Genomic DNA, 19071 nt, shown 5'->3' with positions numbered 1-19071 from the left:
TCGCCAAAAACTAGAAAAGTTTCTAAGAAACAAAGTTTAATAAAAAAATACCAGCAATGTGCGCGCTTGGTTGCATCAATGATCATTCAAAATTGCCTCCAAGCTGCCAGCAGTCCAATCAGACGTTTAGCCAATCACCACGCGAGACGTCACGATACTGTCAGCAACAGCTGATAAGTCCAGTTGTTGCTCACCTACTGAGCAGTCCAAAAAAAATAGAATCGTCGTAAAGTCGTAAACAAACATGAATAATTTTTTGCGAGACACTTATCAGGCACTTGCTCGTTTCAGTCGCTCGGTGTAAACGTGGCTTGATTATTTGCGCAATTGATAACGAGACTTTCTTACGGACTCAAGTCAGTGTTCTATCAGCAGTTGCTCAAGATGGAAAGTTGTATTCAGAAATTGCTGTCGACTACTAGTCGCTTGTATCGCGCTAATTTAGCGAGGCGTATCCTTTCTCTCATCGCGATCATGAATCATGATCATTAGATCGTTCGGTATTTAATAGTGTGATCAGATTTTAATTGCATCTTTCTTGTGTTCTCCTTAACAATTAATTCCTGATCAGAGTTCTCCGCCTCCGCGTCACTTCGGGCAAAATGTAAGTAAAAACAGTTACGCAGTTTATTGCAAGTCATATTCGTGTATTTGTATTTGTAAGTAAATAAAGATAGAGAAAGAGGAAAGCAGATTACATCCTAATCGTGAGATGGTCTGCGCCGATTGTTCATGTGATGTAAAGTACAGGTGTAGATAGCAGCACGATGCAGTCGAATCTCGGCTGGTAGACTCAGTCCAGTTAACATTAAGATGATTGCTTGTCTTGTCTTTATTGAGAATTGATAAACAACATATAAACGAGATATTTTCTTATCATTTATTATTTTCTTATCATTTTATTAGTTTTTAAATTTTATTTTTTATTTTCATTGCTTATTGTAACATATTGTGTTATAATGCTACTGTAACATATTGTGTTATAATGCCACTGCTGCAATACATGTCGTACTTTATGAGCTTTTGAAAATGAAATATTTATTAAGTAATTTATTAACATGACTAAATGTGCTTTTCTTAGATTTAATTAAATTTTCCATTTGTGATTTTTTAGACAATTAATTCATTCTGAATAGAACAAACTTGAAATGAGTGTATTTAATCAATTCTTATTCTGAGATAGCTAACTAATTGTTTATTGAAATTTCGAAATTGTGGATTAGCCACCTTCAAATGGGAGGATCCGTTCGAGCTGGAGTCACAGCTGACGCAGGACGAGATCCTGATCAGAGATCAGTTCCGATCGTATTGTCAGGAGCAGCTCATGCCGCGCGTAATCGAGGCGAATCGTAAGGAGCAATTCGACAAGGAAATCATCAGGGAGATGGGCCAGCTTGGAGCCTTAGGTTGCACTATCAAGGGTTACGGTGGCGCCGGGGTATCCTCGGTGGCTTATGGGCTCCTCGCCAAGGAGATCGAGAGCGTCGATAGCGGGTATCGATCCGCGTTATCGGTGCAATCCTCCCTTGCGTGCGGCGCGATTAACATGTACGGCAACGAAGCTCAAAAAGAGCGATTCTTGCCTACAATGAGTACGTAAACACGTGGAAGTGGAATTGTATTTTTTTTAATTTTTACATTACGAAAAAATCGACATTTAGAATTTTGTACATGGGAAAGTGTTTAAAAAAATTATTAATTTCGATGAGATGAAAAGTAGAGGAAATGAAAAATATTTAATTGTCTTTGATATATTGTAAATTAAATTAATATGAAATTTAGAGCATTAATAAGCCACATCAAAATCAATTCAAATAATGTAAAATCAAAATTAATTTACGAGCTTAAGATAGTATTTGAGATGTATTTCAGTTTCCGGGGAGAAGATTGGCTGTTTCGGTCTGACGGAGCCGAATCACGGTAGTGATGCAGGTTCTCTGGAGACCAGAGCTGTTTACGATTCCGACAGAAAAGTCTACAAATTAAGCGGCAGCAAGACATGGTTGGTTTTGGGAAGTTTGACTTTACTTTATCGTTCGTCGACCAAAAACGTCGACCTTCTCTCGGAAAATCGAAATCACGTCGTCGAATTTCGTTTAGGATCACGAACTCGCCCATTGCTGATGTGCTGGTGGTGTGGGCAAAGTGCGACGATGGTCACATTCGCGGGTTCATCATCGAGAGAGAAGCCGCGGGGGATCGATTGTCCACGCCGAAGATCGAAGGAAAGTTCTCCCTTCGGTCGTCTATAACTGGAATGATCCTGATGGACAATGTGATCGTGCCTGAGGAAAACTTGTTGAACGTTCAAGGACTCAAAGTAAGCTATGAGTATTTTTTTGGGAAATCTAATTTTATTTCATATATTTCTGAACATTTTTAGAAAGATATTGAAAACTAAAAAAAAAATAAATTAGCGAAGTAGAATAGCAGAAGAATGGTAAATTAGCGAAGAAAAATTGTAATTGCAAAAGAGGTGTAGAAAATTGCGGCATGCGCTATTTTATGCCTACGTAGATCAGATTGTTTTAAGTAAAAACTCAATGAAGGGACCATTCGGTTGTTTGAACAACGCTCGATACGGAATCGGCTGGGGTGCGTTGGGTGCGGCGGAGGCTTGCTTGAAGATTGCACGATCTTACACCCTGGAGAGGCAACAATTCAGGAAACCACTGGCGGCGAATCAGCTCGTACAGAAGAAACTGGCGGACATGATGTGCGAAATCGCGATCGGTCTTCAGAGTTGCCTGCGAGTCGGTAGATTGAAGGACGAAAATAGGTAAAATTCGTTTAAAGCGCTCAAAAAAGGCGCCAAAAATTAATTCTTTCGATGTTCGTGATGGAAAGACCATGTTTTCATAATATAATTTACAATTGAATGTATATAACTTATTTATCGTTAAATTATCAACGTTTTATAATCCTTTTAAAATAATGATATTATTTATAATATTCCTAAATTAATTAGTCTAAGTAATTATAATATTGCATTTGCAATTTGTAATTATTTATCGTGAGATTATTGTTGCGATGTCCGGAGGATAAAATGATGTGTGATATTAATCGCGCGTGGTCGAGAAAAGGACAAGATGATTATGCACATGTCGTAGAGTGGCGCCGGAAATGATCTCTATCGTGAAGAGGAACTCGACCGGCAAAGCACTGGAAATCGCGCGCACCGCGAGAGACATGCTGGGTGGAAATGGGATTTCGGACGAGTATCACGTGATTAGGCATGTGATGAACCTTGAGACCGTGAATACTTACGAAGGTACTAGGAAATTATTCCAAAGTGATTTGAAGATGACATAGTTGTTTAATTGGTCGGCGATCACAACGTTGCGATTCGAATCTACGGGTTTTCTTCTTCTTTTTCTTCTTCACAGGCACGAATGATATTCACGCGTTGATCCTTGGCAGAGCGATCACCGGCATTGCTGCATTCTAGGAATAACTGCTCCTTCTTGCAAATTTTATTCTGTTTGTACGATACGTACATCATATGTCATGAATTGTTATTTTTCATGAACGACTGACATACATACGCTTTGATACGTAAATAGATATGGATGTAAAAGATTCTTCCGTTTCATTTTTATACCAAATCCTTTCATACTCTTTTGCAAAATTCATCCTTTTTGAAATTTTACTTAAGGAAAGTATTAATATAATAGTATCCTCCGATATATGTATTCCCCTCGCGCAACTTTCCACCTCTGCATTTAAAACGGAAATTGATGTCTCAAACACGTTTCCGTTCTGCAACAGGATTCGAATCATTCGATACACTTTATTGCTCGTTTATTTTCTACTTGACGTTTTAACAATTTTATTGTGTGTGTCTTTTCATTATGCGCCGCCATTCGCTCTCGTTGTCACCTTTCAACCCGCCATTTATTCTCCACACATACATGCACGACAGATCCACACGCGTGACTTTTAATGGAGAAACAATAACGAAAGCGCGAATCACAATATCGCTCAAAATACATTTCCAGATCGATCTCGCAGCGTTTCGTTCGCGATTCGAATCGAAATTTCGAGTGCACATTTAACAGGTCAATTATTTATTTATTTAATGGGAAAAAGCCTTTTCATAAATCCGGAAAAAAAGTTGTCGCGATTAATTTGTATCTTCGAGAATGTTTATCCGAATAATAAAACGATAGAATGACGTATTTACACGAGTCGATTTTTCCGATAGATTGTACTGTTTTTCTTTTAATAATCTTACATGATTTTCTCGGATCGATTAATCGCGTGATAAACAATGTTGATGTTCCTCATTCACGCTTTCCCTCTCTCCCTCTCTCTCTCTCTTTCTCTCTCTCACCCGGTCTAATAATTCTAGGTCTCCGTAGAAATATAGTGTATATATAGTATGTATATATCTATGTATACGTGTTCACAGTGTTTTTAGACTAATTCGATATTAAATGAAAATATAAAAATCTACACGTCAGAGCTACGGTTGTCTATTTATATTTATTTACGATGTTCAGTGGTCCAGCTCACACAATTTCAGAACGCGGCTGCTGCGCTACGTCGCACGATTATTGTTAATTACGAATATTGCGTGCGTGAGTAAAAAATGAGAGTGCTCGTTCTCTCTTTCTGCTCTCCGAGAGGTCTTCTCTTCTTTCTTTTTTTTTAATAATAATTCTCAGAGCGACCACTTTAAAAAAATATAATCATCGCGATCCATCCATCCTTCCGTTGCTCCTTGAAGATTCTCGAAAATATTAGCTTGTGTGTGATTTAGATTAATTATATTAAATAACTAGAAGTGATTCTCTCATTCAGAAAAAAGATAACTATTTCTACATATATAAATTTGACATTTAATTTAAATAATAATTAGGTTTATTAGGTGACTTACCAATTATCTAACGATTTCGTAAGCAACCAGAAATGTATACCAATGTTGTCATGTAGAAATAAATTTTATAACAAATAAATGTGATAAATATATTTGTTTGGCTAAAAGCTTGACCAGTTATACTAGTTCATGAAAATTGCAATTTTTTACGGACTGCATTTGCCGACTAAATTGTTTTAAATCGCGAGTTTTCTCTCTCCAGAACTTTTTTCTTGTTTTTGAACCATTATTTACATTGATTTTTATGAAAATTCCTGCTGCGAGCTTGATGTAGTAATAATCTCTAGTAGCGAGTATGTTATTCCTTCTGCACAAAATCGTGCAGATTTCGCTCCGAAAAGTGCAGAAAGCAGCGAACGATCGATTGATTCCTGCGTCATGAAGAGTCATCGTGATTGCTCACGATTGTTTCGATCGATCGATTTGTTCACGGGGTTCGTGATCTCGGATTGATCGCACGAGATTGTCACGCAGTAACAAGGGCGTCAACACAGAAGCGACTCGAGTAATCATAAATAAATTAAGTTTAATTGCTAAGTAATAAAACGTTAATTACATATGTCAATAATAATTAATTTAAGTTTACAACACACGTCTCGTGCAAAAGTGTAAAGAACGTTTGCCTTTTTTCCTTTTTTTTTCGTGCTACACTCAATACCATTGTTGTCATGTTCTTTTTTTTCCGTTAATGTATGTACGCGTATGGTGTGTAATGTGTGTATATGTGTATGGGGTATGTATGTTGTGTGTGTGTGTGTGTGTATTTATGTGTGTGTTAATGTGTGGTTCTCGACTACAATAAGCTCTTGGTAAAACGTAGTAACATCGTTAGTTTACAGTAGTTTACAATCGCCTCCTCGCGGCCCCCGGATCGCGGATAAATATGTGTCCGTGTTTATGCATAGTCATGCACATCTCGGCTCTGTCGGGATCGAGTCCACCTCCCATTCGCGTTACCAGCTCAACTCGAGATCATATCTCAATGACGATCCCCGATGTGTCCGAGGGGGATAAAATGTAAAACTGAGGGGGTAAGCGCGGATTCTCGTCTCCACCGGTATCCCGCTCCGCTGATTAGACGGATCAAAGGGGGCGGGAGGGAGAGAATCCGCGACTCGTTGGCGAACTCGATCCCGGCACATTTCTTGCAGGTCACCGATCGTTCGCTCGGTGCCTCAGGAAAATTCGTTCCGCGCGGGAGAAATTCAAATGGCACGCGACGCAGAAGCGTGCTCGCGATCAGGCCTCCTCCGATGCGCCCTCTCATCGGACACGTGATAAATCGCACGTGATGACCGTCATCCAGCAACGCGTGAACTGTGACGTAGGCGTGATCGCAAATAAATTAATGACTCACCCTCCCTCCGTGCTCCCTCCGCGCGCAGTCTCTCGCTCGATACTCGCTGTGCTCTGTGACCTTTCCTGCCGGCGTTAACACCCTTAAATTCGTATCAGCCACTTGTATCCTGTGCTCGTCTATCGGGTCCATCGCAATCCAGAAAATCGCGGGTTTTGTCTGTTCCCTTTTCAGGGGATGAGAAATACACCGAAGATGCATCGTCAATTTTAATTTCCCGCGCTTTTCCTTCGACATCAATTTGGCGAATGAATATCGAACACCGATCGAGACCGGTATCGAACAAATGATGTGATAGTTACGGCTGTGTGATGCGGCGCGGCGAATTTAAGGTATTAACTACCGCGAGATCTCGTGGCATGTACTGTGGACGAAATCGTCCTCTCGCGACGAGAGGATCCCTTAATGAGCTTCTTCCGCTTCCATGAGGAATGGAAAAGAGTGGAAGGGAAGAATAACAGCGCTTCGCTCATCAATTGTTGATCTGTAAATGTATTCACGTTCGTCCACGCTGATTTTTCTGAAGCACCGATAGGAGCCGCGACACGTCGTCCTGCGTATTACAACTGTCGTCCACGCTCCCTTATATTGCAGAGGGTGGACTAGCAGTTTCGCGACTCTCTCGCGTTATAATAAATATAATAATAATCATCATCATCGTCATCGTAATCATGTATACCTGTTTTTGCACTTGTATTTTACATTATTTCATCTCTGATTAACTAATCGATACCTTATTGTCGTACGAACTGCTCTCGTGTTTTCCAACTTCTCTCTCTCTCTCTCTTCCTCTCCTTCTCGTTCCTCTTTCTCATTTCATCCGAGAAAACGCTGTTCCGATCCTTTCGAAAAATCTCTCTCGCCTCGTGTTTCGTTCTCTTTATGCCCCCTGTGCTCGCGGTCTCTCCCGCTGACTCTCCTTCGCCCGCATCGATCGAATAATTTATCTATGAAATATCGATCGAGCCTGAGCAGGTTATAGCTTGCACTTTCTTTCCCTCACTCTCTCTCTTTAAAGGGTGGAAGGTTGTTCTCGAGTGAAGGATTCGAGCCGCATTACTATCCTCGTGTTTAGCTCCGAACAGACGAAGGCGAAAGACTCCCCCTTTTGGGGGAGGGAAAATCGCGTCGAACCACTTTATCGATCTATCTCTCTCTTCTTCTTTCTCTTTGTTATTTCGTTCCTTTTTCGTCTTTCTTTTTTTTTCGTCATACCACCGCCGATTCTCTCTTACCCCTTTCTGCCCGTGGGTAAAACGAAGTGAAAATTCTCTGCGGGTGGGGTGGAAACTAGATCGATATAGACACCTAATATTGTACGTTGTCGTCGTCGATAGTTTCTAATCTGCTGGATATGTGTCACGTAACGATCTAACTATCGAGACGAGCCGCTCTCGGCACAATATATAAATAGATCATCGAATTTTATTCTCTCTCGCACATATCGTTCTCTCTCTCTCTCTCTCGTTAGCTCGCATTCGCTCTCTCTCTCTCTCTCTCTCTCTCTCTCTCTCTCTCTCTCCTCTCTCTCTTCCAGTCTCTCACGCTCAAATTTAAGACGCGTAACAACCGTTATCGTTCGATCGATCAATCGACACGGAGATCGCTCGATAATCGCCCGTCGCGACGAACAACACCGTCCATCGTGTGATCGGCGGTATAATAATATTTATATTATGTATATATATATTTATATATATAATATAATAATATATATATATAATTTATTTATATACTTATGTCCATATTTATATTCATATTTGCATTTATATTATATATTTATATCTGTATTTATATTTATATTTGCATTCATATTTATATATATATCGTATATCAATTTATATATATTTATATATATATGTATTCTCTACGCTCTCTTTCTGGCTCTTTTCAACCGTTTTTTACCTCCTACGGTATGTGTACGTGTCTCCTTTTATTTCTCCCTGCTACGGCGGCTAATATGTCATATCTTTTCTCCTATTTAACAAAAACGCCTCTTTCTCTCCCTCTCTTTCGCGCCCGCTCACCGTCGCGCTGCAGTTAATAATCATTTTCGTCGGTAATGATGATCGTGGCAATAACGAATCTTCCGCGCGCAACTAAAATTGTATTTACACTACTTATCGTACACGTCGTTCCGTTTCTATTCGCCACATATTTGCACGCACGCGTCTTTCTCTCTTCCTCGTGTATGTGTGCCTGCGAGTGCACATGTACACGAATATGAATACCAAAATGAGCGCATTTGCAAAATGGTCTCGATCAAATGACGCTTCGATCTTTGCCTTCATCGGTTGAACCATGGTTTCTCGTTCCTGCAAATCCACGGTCGTAATTGTGTAATTTACCATTCATTAATTAAAATTAATATCTCGTAGGAACCCCAAAGTAATAAAATTATTAATTAACAGAATTCATAATTAATTGTGACGCTTAAGGTACTCTCAAATATTCAATAAATTCAAGAGTAATTATTCAAACACCGTGAAAAATCGAGTAAAAATTAATTTCATAATTATTAATGCTCGGGGAAAATCTATCCCCTTGACGTCATCGTAGAATTCAAGCGAGATATAAGATATCGAACAACAATTCTGTGCCAAATTTTTCCATCAAACCGACCGTGAATTTGCCGAATCCGGGGAACCACGGCGAAGGAACATGAGAGGCAAGTACCGCTCGCTCGACCCGATCACGGGACGATTTTCCTTCCGCTCGGAACTTTCGCGCCCGATCGTTCGCGCGAACAATCGCGCTTATCGTCGTCTCGACAAGGAAACCTCCCTCCACGAAAACCCGATGCCCCTCCGATCTTGCTCGCCTGCTCCATCGTCCTGAACACTCTTCTTCCCCTTCCCTCCTCCTCGAAGGACGGGGGACGCGCGATGCACCCTCGCTTACATCTCTAATTAAACCGTTATTACCATAATATGTATATACGTTTACTTTGTACTATATACGATCTTAAACCGACGACCGAGGAGGCCGCTCGCATCTCTCATCGCTCTCTTGGTACCGTGGGTGTATTCTGAACTCCGCGTCGCGTGGAGAAGCGCCTCGTCATCCGCTCGCGCTCTTCGTTTCCTCCCTTCGTCAACGGACGCGGGCGGACGCGAGCGCGTCGTCCTCGCCGATCGCCGTCTCTGGGAAATCCAGCACGGAGCACCCGGCTCCCTCAAACACTCAGAACAGCGATGCTCGCTTGGAATGACCGTTTATTTGAGAGACGTCGTTTGTGATAAATTAATTCAATAAATAATTCGGGTAGCATCGGAAAATGCTAATCAATTAACGTGCAATGTTAATAAGGGGAAACACATGTCTTGCGCGCACGCGTGTGTGTATGTGTGTGTGTATTCGTGTGTGAGTCGGTGTATTCGGATTTTCTTTGGAGAGAGAAGATTGTTGCTGCTGTTGCTGTTATTGTTGTAATTGCTGCACGTAAAGCGGTTTAACGTACCTCGAGTCGCCATGCACACACTAAGGGATTCGATATAACTTTACAAAATATTACACAATAAATTACACTCGCTCGCGACGAGACGAACTGCTGCAAGTAGCTCAGAGGCGCGCGAGCGTGAGCGCGCGTGCTTTGTCTCTAATCCTAAAATATAATAAATTAAGTAACATCGCCGTAGGTAACATCGCCGAACGAACATTGAACGGGCATTCGCGCGCGCGAAAAAAGCGAGTCGTCTCGCGAGTCCCGCGCTCGCGAGACGAACGTTTGCGTGTGCTCCGCAGAAACGCACGCGGCGATCGAACGATTCTTCCGTGCTGCGGCGCAATTAATTTCAGCGAATGCGGCCGCACGTATCGTATCGTATTCCGGATAAAGAATTCGCGCAGCACGGGAATAATTAAAATGTCCCCATCAACCCTTCTCGCTCTCAGTTGCGAAAGCTCCCGCCTCGTTAGGATCGTTGAACGATGGACTTTAGAGATCTTGGAACGAGCGCAAGAAGAATTGACGACAGAATGTTTAATTATTATCATGGATGGGCGAATTATCGTCCCCTTATTCAAAGATTCAATTATACACGTCGTTTCAATCGTGATCGTTCACACACGTGAGGAAGGATTGGTTCGCTTCTTGCCGAGTCAGATTTAATCCAGGATCATCGACGTTCACGATTCTCTGCGATCTTGGATCGTCGTTGATTCCTGATTAAATGGATCCTTGGCACCGACGCGATCCGTCCCCGTGCATGATTGATCGGACTAGGATCGACGCACGATCCCTTCGCGATTGTGCGGGAAAGCGGAGGAACATGACACAGGATTTAGACGAAATCATCGCGGAACTGATCGCTCGCCGCGTCGCGACATTGCACCGACACTTGTGTACGCGTATGTGTGTGTGTACGTATTAGAAGCTCGAAAGAATTCTCGCTACGCAAGAGCCACAGACGCGGAGTGCAAGTCGGCTAGAATGCACTTTTCTGCAATCAAACGTCACAGCGATTCGTTTTCGCCCGGCTTAGCGAATGCCGCCGCTTACGTAATAAAAGTATGTATACGTGTGTATATATACGCTGTCTGTCTGTGTGTACGTGTGTTCACCTGTGTGTGTCTCTGTGTGTGTTCTTTCCTTTTTTTTTAAATATGTACAATAGCACAGCACAATTGCAGTACGATATCGAGTGCGGCTCGCAAAATCTCTCTTCCTCGCAGGCTCTCACTCATTCGTTCTCTCTCACTCATCCGTTCTCTCTCTCTCACATTTTTTCTCTCTCTCTCTCTCCCTTGGTTTTTCTCGTACACAGTGGTGCGGCCACTCGTTTTCAAAATTGCTCTCTCTCCTTCTCTCTGTTTCTCTCTCCTTCCCTCTTTATCTCCTCCACTATATCACCCTCTTGCCATCGGTTCGCACAAAAGAGCGTCCACTCTCTGATATACATGTTTATACATACATATCTATATCACTTGGCACGTGCACCCTCACACGAAGCCACTTTGAAAATTGGTTCACGTTTCGTCTGACCAACGAGGACACGACGAGCCGATTGCGCATTTCGCGTCGCTGATCGCGCGATCATCGTTCAACTTTACCGCCGCTGCTCTACTCGTGGAAAAAATGTCGATCGACCCTTCGACAGGACTCGATCGCTCTTTAACAATATGTACAATGCGTGCTTCGGAAAAATCCCGCTTTTCCCCTTAATCGTCTTTTTTATCTTTAATGATCTCGAATGGAAATTTAATCAGCTTGAATTATTGGAATTCGTAATTCAAAAATTTGAATTAAGAGGAAGGGCGCGATTTCGGGTACATGCGGGTCTTAAAAAAGAAAAGAACGGTCAACTACTTATTAAGAGTGAACAAAATAAAATATACATAGTCTTAAATAAAAGTGCTAAAAAGAGTCAACGCACACAGCAGAATGCTTTCGATCGCTACTTGAACTTGAGCCGCTGCTTTACTCGTGATGTATCCGTGTCGGAATTCTTTCTCGAATTCCGCGGTATCGATGAAGTGCCGGGCTCGAGATTATCATGAAAAAATGGAGAACAACGAACGTCACTTCAAATCTCAAATTTTAAAGCAGCGGCTGTTTTATTCTTTAAAAAAATAAATTAACAACGATAACCGAGAACGGGGTCAACTAAAGCCGCCTCGCTAAATTAACAAACTCGCTCCTCGCGCGAGGAGGAGGAAAAACACGCTTCCTGAAGTGCGGCTCTCGCGATGCTCGTGCCAGGGGCGGATTCAGAACGCGCTTCTGAATTTTGACTAGAAATCAAGGGGAGGAAACCGCCTCGCGACGGTCGAACGTGCTACAGCGTGGACTAGATACGACTTGAAGAATCGGGATTCACTTACGCGCTAATATGGCAAACTATGGCACGAAAGTTTGCGAGGCACTCGAGGTCGAGACGCGAGCTGTGGGATGAATTATTCGCCCGATAGGAGGGGGGGGGGGAAAGATAGCTAATTCATATTGCAAGATTGCTGAAAGAGATTGTTGAGGAAAATATGGATAACACGGATAATTCGCTCGAGAATCAACCGGAAACTCAGTGTCTTCCTAGTTCTCGACTTTCTCGACCTCGAGAAAACCCATTGACTCAAGATTAAAGGAACGATCCATACCGATCGAACGCACTAGCCTAAAAATTGTGAAATCATACTGCAACGAGTGGATCTGGTCTGGATCACTTAGCGATCGTATTCGCGGCGGTAACGATGATCGGTCGCGTTCAGCGGCCAGGACGATCTTGCGCGACACAGCTCGATCTTCAGGGGCAGGCTTTGATATGCGCTTTCTCGATATATGAAATGTAAAATAAAAGATAAATTTCCATGAAGGCTACTTAAATAGAAGATTGTTCGAGATTACTGAATTCCACGATTGTTGAATTTCTCGTGTAAATTAAATATCGCTCATACTGGAAACTCTCGCAACGCAAATCAAGCGGAGTCGTTCATCAACAATAAAAGCCGCAGCGGTATTAATTACACACCGCGAAGGAATGAATTAAATATCGAGCAATCGAGCAATGACCGAGTGTACTTTGCAAATTGATTCGTAAATTAATCGAGCCGAACAACTTGGTCGATGTAGGATTCATGACGCGCACCGTGCAAGACTACTACGAAAGTAGCCTCTGCAGTCCCCGTTTACAAAGATCGAGCGTGTCGGCGAGGATACGTCCACGAGGTGATACTCTGCCCTTACGAGAAGGGCAGGTCCTCGTCAGGCGACTCGTCGTGGTACTCCTCGTGGTCGGACGTGTGTCACAAAACTTCGTTCGACTGGCGCTGGCCGATGCCTATCGTGGGCGACAACTGTTCCTCCTCGACCGCGACCGCCTTCGGATCCTCGTCCTTCCACTTGTCCATGGAGCGGCGTCGGGCGTTCATGAAGAAGTTCCCGACCGTCGTCGGTTCCAGGCCCAACTGCCTCGCGATTGTCACCTGCATCTCCTTCGACGGCCTTTTGGTCTCCTGGAGAACACGAGAGTGCCATTTTAGATTTCTATGTTATTCAAATCTCTTGTTGTGGTCATTAATTATTGCTGTTAATTTCGTTCATGTATTATATATTGCGTATTAATCCTTTTTCGTTTAATTTTGTCTACTTAAAATACTTGTTGTAATGACCACTTGATTATTAATTAGTAGATTGTAGAGTGTATAGATACATTTTAATTATTTTTTGCAGTTTTGAATTTTATATCGAGAATATTAGATTTACGTTAGTGGGTTTTATCAAGCATTTCGATGTCATTGAGATTTTACGTTTTATATTTATTATTAAATATCCATTTTTTCTTATTTTTTCCCGTGATTTAAATATTTCGCAAAGCATCAGAAAATTATGTAATATGATTTCGGAGTAATGTAAATCTTTAACTTGGATGATATTTCGGCAGTCGAATGTGAATGGAGGGCTTCACTAAAAAGTAAATACATGAAAGATGGGATTAACATTAATCATAACGTTAATACTGTTTAATATTGTTTAATATTGTTTAACTTTCAACACGTCATTATATTTCGCAGTACATCCACGTGTAATATCATAGAAGTAATGTAATGTTCCGTTATTTTAATTACCGCCGAATTTTAATTTATTCTCGTGCTTTATGAAAAAATTCGTGTGCATGCGCGAGTACGGCGTACTCGCGTGCGCTAATTTCGACCATGCGAAAGTATTGGTTAGTAATAATTGTTACTCCGGTCAATCGATACGCTCTACCTCGAGTAACGTTATTGATCGGGCCACGTTGGGTAAGAAACGTCGCGTGGGAAGAAAACGTGGTAGCCTATTTACCGCATGTGGAGAAATGTTTACCAGCACCGCCGCCGCGCTGACGGCAAATTACATCGCGTTAAACGCGCCGGAAATTCTTACAACATTTTACGATCATTGAGCCTTAACGTCTCTTTCAGATCGGGTGTTTGGAAAAACGAAAAGAAAAAATTCACGTGCATGAATGATTGATTCCTCTCGCGATAAATGACGTTGCCGAATGAGATTAAATATTTCTCACGAGAACAAAATAAAGATTCAATGAAAAGGAAACAACAAATTATCAATATAAGAAGATTATCTGCACAAATCGGGGTTACGTTTCAAACGCTTGCGGGGATCGCAACAGTCGCGCAAAATCGTCGCATAAAGTCACGTCTCGCATGCAGCAGCAGGATGAGGGGGCCGGATTCGACGTGATTTTCTTGTCGCCACTTTGAAAGAGCTCTCGAAGGACTCTCTTCTCCCTCAGACGGGAGAGAGGGAGGCGGGCGGACGGGCAGGGTAAACGAGCGGGATGACGTGACGCGCGTACGTGTGTACGTGTCGCGGCGGGGCTGAAACGCACACGGTTCTGTGTGCGGAGTGCAACACAGTGGCTGTCAAGGAATAATCGCGATGCTTCGTCGCGATAGTGTCCCGCATTTCCAACAATTGATGCGCCGTTTCTATACGCGCGGCGGCGACGGCGGTGGCCAGCCACCACCGCCTTCGTATTCCGCGCGCAAAGCGCGCACGACTACGCGCGCGACACGACGAACCGCCGTCGCAGGATGTACGTCGCGCTCGCATCAATAATAGCCGCGCGACACGCGCTGTGTCCGCCTTAAACGAAGTCCGCCACGGCTGCGTCCGGCACGAGTAGTTGAGCGAAATTAACGTCCGCGAGTTAATTAAAGCGAGCTTCGTGCGCGCGCGCCGTCAGACGGCGCGGAGGAGACATCGTGGTCTGAAAATCGAAAGCCTGAAAATCGACGATTCCGTCACTCGCGAATTAAATTATTAATTAATTTCGGGGAATATTTAACGTGTCCATTGGCTTCGAAATTGTTTCATTTTGCAGCGGTAGGCGTGGCTACTCGTCCAAAGGAATTCGTGGGAATTCGAACTCGGTCGAGGCTTTCGAGGGAAATGGTGTAGCTGCACGCGCGCGTGCGTGTAGCTCCGGAGAAATTTTATTATTAAACTTTACCTGACGTCTATGTGTCTATCTGATGCAGATGTAATTTCTATAAAAGTTACTTGCAACATTAATCCTCATCAAACTAAAACAAATACGGTCACATGGATGGGCTTGACCCATTTTACAAATTGTATTCCAAAGATATCTTTCTGTTGTGAAACTAATAAATGAAATAAAAGTCTTCGTGTCCGTTTCCACAGCTTTTTATTGTTACGGGTTGTCGTCGCGAATCAATTGTCATGTATCAATCATGAAAGAGGCAGACGGAAAAGAATTTAGCTGCTGTTTGTCCTCGTCGCTGCGTCTTAGAGAGAGTGCCAAAAAGAATTGCGGAGTTTTTGAAATCGGGTTAAAATTTCCATGTTAAAGGGGTTCGTGGGGGGAGTCTCGCTCGGCACCCGGTTTCCAATGAAACGGAATATCAATTATCTTTGCAATTACAGCAATTAATACTCATTCCGATCGAGACCGTGCCGCGCCGTAAAGGCGGCGCAAAGGGACTCGCTTTGAGAGTAATCGAGGTTGAAGCCTTTATACACGTATCGGGACAAATAAAAGTTCGATCTGGCATTCGCGCGGCCCATTATTATATCCAGATCGCTCGCCCCTTTTAAATGTTTTTTTTATCATAAAGCGCGCGTATTAATTATCTTTGCAATTAAAGCAATTAATAGTGATCGCCCACAGGAGAAGCGCCTACGCGTTGCGTAAAGACCGCGCGTTGCAAAAAGAGCTCCCTCTTGAAAGAGATGGCCACCTCTCCTCTCGCGCGTGTTTGGGGGTGGCAGGGAGAGATTTTATTTCTCGAATGTCCCGAACGCCTTCTATCCTATTTGCCTATTAAAGGAAATTGCCTTCGTAACCGCGACCATCCTCATATCGCCGTTAATTCGAAACGCGATTTAATTAACGGGGAAATTTATTCCTCCGCATATCAGTTCCCGATTTTCCTGCGTTTCCATCGCAACGTTAATTCATACGTAGTGGCATGGAACGTTCCCTCAGTCTATATACTGATACTTATGGTCTAGTACAAGTTTAATTATAATTATAATTATAAATCATATTATTAGAGACTTATAATTACAATTATAATTAATGATTTATAATTACAATTATAAATTACATATATGTGCTTTTCCCCGTGCATATTTATTCCGCGGGATCTTCGTGTTGAGGACACTCCGCGAGCGTGTTAATCCGCATGGAATACCGCGCGGCATCGAGGAATTCCCCATGATAAAGCGGGCGATCCAATAATCACGCGGGGAGGAAAGCGGGCGCGGGGACGAGACGCGCACGGCCGGGAAGATCACGCGGCGGAATGTGTGCAAAGTGGGCTAAGGTCAATCTACTAGCCATTTGGCCCTGGTCCAGGAACTCGAGAAGCAAACCACGACCCCCGCTTTTCTTTTTCACTTATTAATGTAATCTCCTTTTTCTCGTGCTTGATCGCACGAGTCGTCAGAATATCACGTAAACGCGAAATTTCCGCGACGTGAGTGATCCCTCGGGACATCCAAACACTGCGTAAACGCGCTTCCTCGATTGTGGCGTATACTTTGGGTCACCGCACCGTCAGCGATTCCGCATTTATCTGTTGGCAATTAATGCCACAGAGAGTTCGTTCAAGCCGAGAGAAATCTTATCTGGAACTTGGAAATTTATCAGGAATCTTCATTTGGGATCATTGAGGGGATTCGCGTTTCGAGATCAGCATGACAATTGGATAATCAGCTTTGCAATAAATTCAATCTTTAAAGAGCGAATTGTCGTGTATTCCACTTAGCATATGGCTCTTGCTTATTTCGGTCTTGAGCGTGTTTTCCGTTTAGCGGCAAAGCGGTTAATTAAATCGATGAAGAACCGATGTCGATGCTTTCTCTCTCCCTTCCCACCCCCGCACTAATTGCTCTTTCGATTCGACCGAGTGATTTTTAACCGACGTGCGCACGAAATAGAATGCCGAGCCAATATAACGCGATGGATTCCCGCGCGATTCTGCAATCGCGTTCCGAATTATCGCTCTACAAAATGCCGTTCCAATAATCCGGCCGATCGAGCGGACTCGTCGGGTTTTATTTATCAGATTTGATACGCGCGACAAACACACGTGCGTGCGTGTCGCACGCCGAAAAGAATTGATCGTTAAGAGTAATATTTGCGTTCCCCGGTCTCTCCACCTCCCGTCACTCTTCTTCCCCGATTCGATCCGATCGCAAAAACAAACAAAAAAAAAGAGCGAAATTCTATTCGATCTAAAAGCAATCGGTTTTGCGACAAAGCAGAAAAGTTGATTTCGCCAGAGGGACAGAGGGGGAAGGGAGGGCAATTTCGCGAGGGAGCGCGAGCGCTCACACGCGCGCCCCGGCTATTTATGCGATAATTCATCGCCATCGGAAACGAGTTATCACGTTTCATTGTTTCGCGATTGTCGCGCGTCCGCCTGATTGTAATCATAGTCGTAATAGCCGCGGACGCACCGACGTGTGGCGCATGGTTACACATGTTTTTACGAGGGTGCAGCAAGAGGGAAGAGGGCACGATCGATTTCGTTATCTGCCCGATTCAATATATCCCGTCGAATGTGTCCCTCTCCCTCTCTCCTCCGGCCCTGATACCCGTAGCCGCGATGTCACCCAAAAGACTCGAACCACGCGCGGCGCCATCCTCCCCCGTTTGGAGGGTGCATCGGCAGCCGTTAATCGGGGACGACGTCCGGCGCGAGGCACGTACATAAAATCGACGCTATTTTTCGCCGGACGTTAATGAGGAAACGGATGACATCAATGAGCATTCTTGAAAAGTAGCAACGACGACGACGATGGCGGCGGCAGCAGCAGCAGCAACGCGGCGTCGCAATCAGCGGGCTGAAATACGGAGCGCATAAGTAAAGAACCGGTCGCGAAATTATTCAAGACCGATCGATAGCCGGAGAGCGCTGTCGGTTGACGCGCGACTGAATTTCAGGTATCCACGGCGCGCACGTAGGAGTACATTGTGTTTTTCCGCGCCGCGGAAGTCTAGGCCGGTCTACGACGACGATCTCCTTCCCCGAAAATCAGTCTTCCTTTCGTCTTCATTTCGTAAATTAGAGATCACAAGCAGCGCACAGCGCGGCGTGTTTGCATTTCGCCTACCTCCAAGGCTAACCGTGCCTTGAAGAACGCCAACTCCAAGGCGCTTCACAAAGTCTTCTGTCCATATATCAAGTATACAAATTTTATTAACGGAAGATTCTGGTCTTCTAGAATCAGTAATATTTTTGTTTAATTCGTTATTATTTCATCCTTGTTAGTATTTTAATTGATTTCGTGTACCATTTTTATTTTATTCGCCAAACTCGCATGAGTAATCGACTACTATGGACTAAATAAAGTGATAACTGCGCGCTCCTTTTGCAATTTCATGCGCAGAGTGCATTTACTTATGGGAACCTTGTGCAGGGCTTGCGTTTTAAGGAAATCCCGATAACCTGGGTGGTACACAGGTGTGCGCTCCGTCTCGGAGACGTGTGCAAGTTCGAACGTATGCATGCACTTTCGACCGCGAAAGTTAGTCGCTGCTAACAAGCGACGGATCAGTGGATCGGCAGCGGTAGCGCGCTCTCTCAATATTCATTTGCCTGCACATCGTCGGGTAAGAGGGAGGGGCTCAGGCAATTATTATCGATCACAAGGGGTAAGAAGTTACCTACTCCGCAAGTGTGTGCACATGTGTATCTCTGTGTGCATGTGTGTGAGACTCACTTTAAAAATAGCCTGTAGAGTACGGCGCTGAAGGTCTGTGAAAACCAGCCGCGGTTTCTTGGGGGCGGGCTGTTGGTGTTCTGCCTGGTTCGCTATCTCGTCTTTCCTCTTGCATGCTGAAATTACAGGAATCCGTGAGAGACAGGA

General features: G+C 43.5%; 2 protein-coding genes across 2 annotated transcripts in view; one reads left to right on the top strand and one right to left on the bottom strand.

The window, feature by feature from the left end:
- Window positions 1-48: 48 nt before the first annotated feature.
- Window positions 49-3581, top strand: LOC105288195 (glutaryl-CoA dehydrogenase, mitochondrial). Its single transcript, XM_011354266.2, has 8 exons — window positions 49-451; window positions 572-604; window positions 1224-1592; window positions 1873-2002; window positions 2101-2320; window positions 2550-2779; window positions 3111-3271; window positions 3387-3581. The coding sequence occupies exons 1-8, from the start codon at window positions 385-387 to the stop codon at window positions 3446-3448; spliced, it is 1272 nt and encodes a 423-aa protein (XP_011352568.1). The 5' UTR covers window positions 49-384; the 3' UTR covers window positions 3449-3581.
- A 4625-nt stretch (window positions 3582-8206) lies between these two features.
- The window catches only part of LOC105288172 (hepatocyte nuclear factor 6), an 80468-nt gene continuing 69603 nt past the window's right edge, over window positions 8207-19071 (bottom strand). The window contains exons 4-5 of the mRNA XM_026971332.1: window positions 18925-19040; window positions 8207-13184 (exon numbers count right to left, since the gene is read on the bottom strand). Of these exons, the coding sequence (XP_026827133.1) occupies window positions 12975-13184; window positions 18925-19040 (326 nt within the window). The 3' untranslated portion in view covers window positions 8207-12974. The remainder of the gene's footprint in view (window positions 13185-18924; window positions 19041-19071) is intronic.

The sequence above is a fragment of the Ooceraea biroi genome, chromosome 7 (genome assembly GCF_003672135.1).
Source record: "Ooceraea biroi isolate clonal line C1 chromosome 7, Obir_v5.4, whole genome shotgun sequence".
Taxonomy (NCBI): domain Eukaryota; kingdom Metazoa; phylum Arthropoda; class Insecta; order Hymenoptera; family Formicidae; genus Ooceraea; species Ooceraea biroi.
Note: the sequence above shows the minus strand (reverse complement) of the source record. Positions and strands in the feature narration are given on the sequence as shown.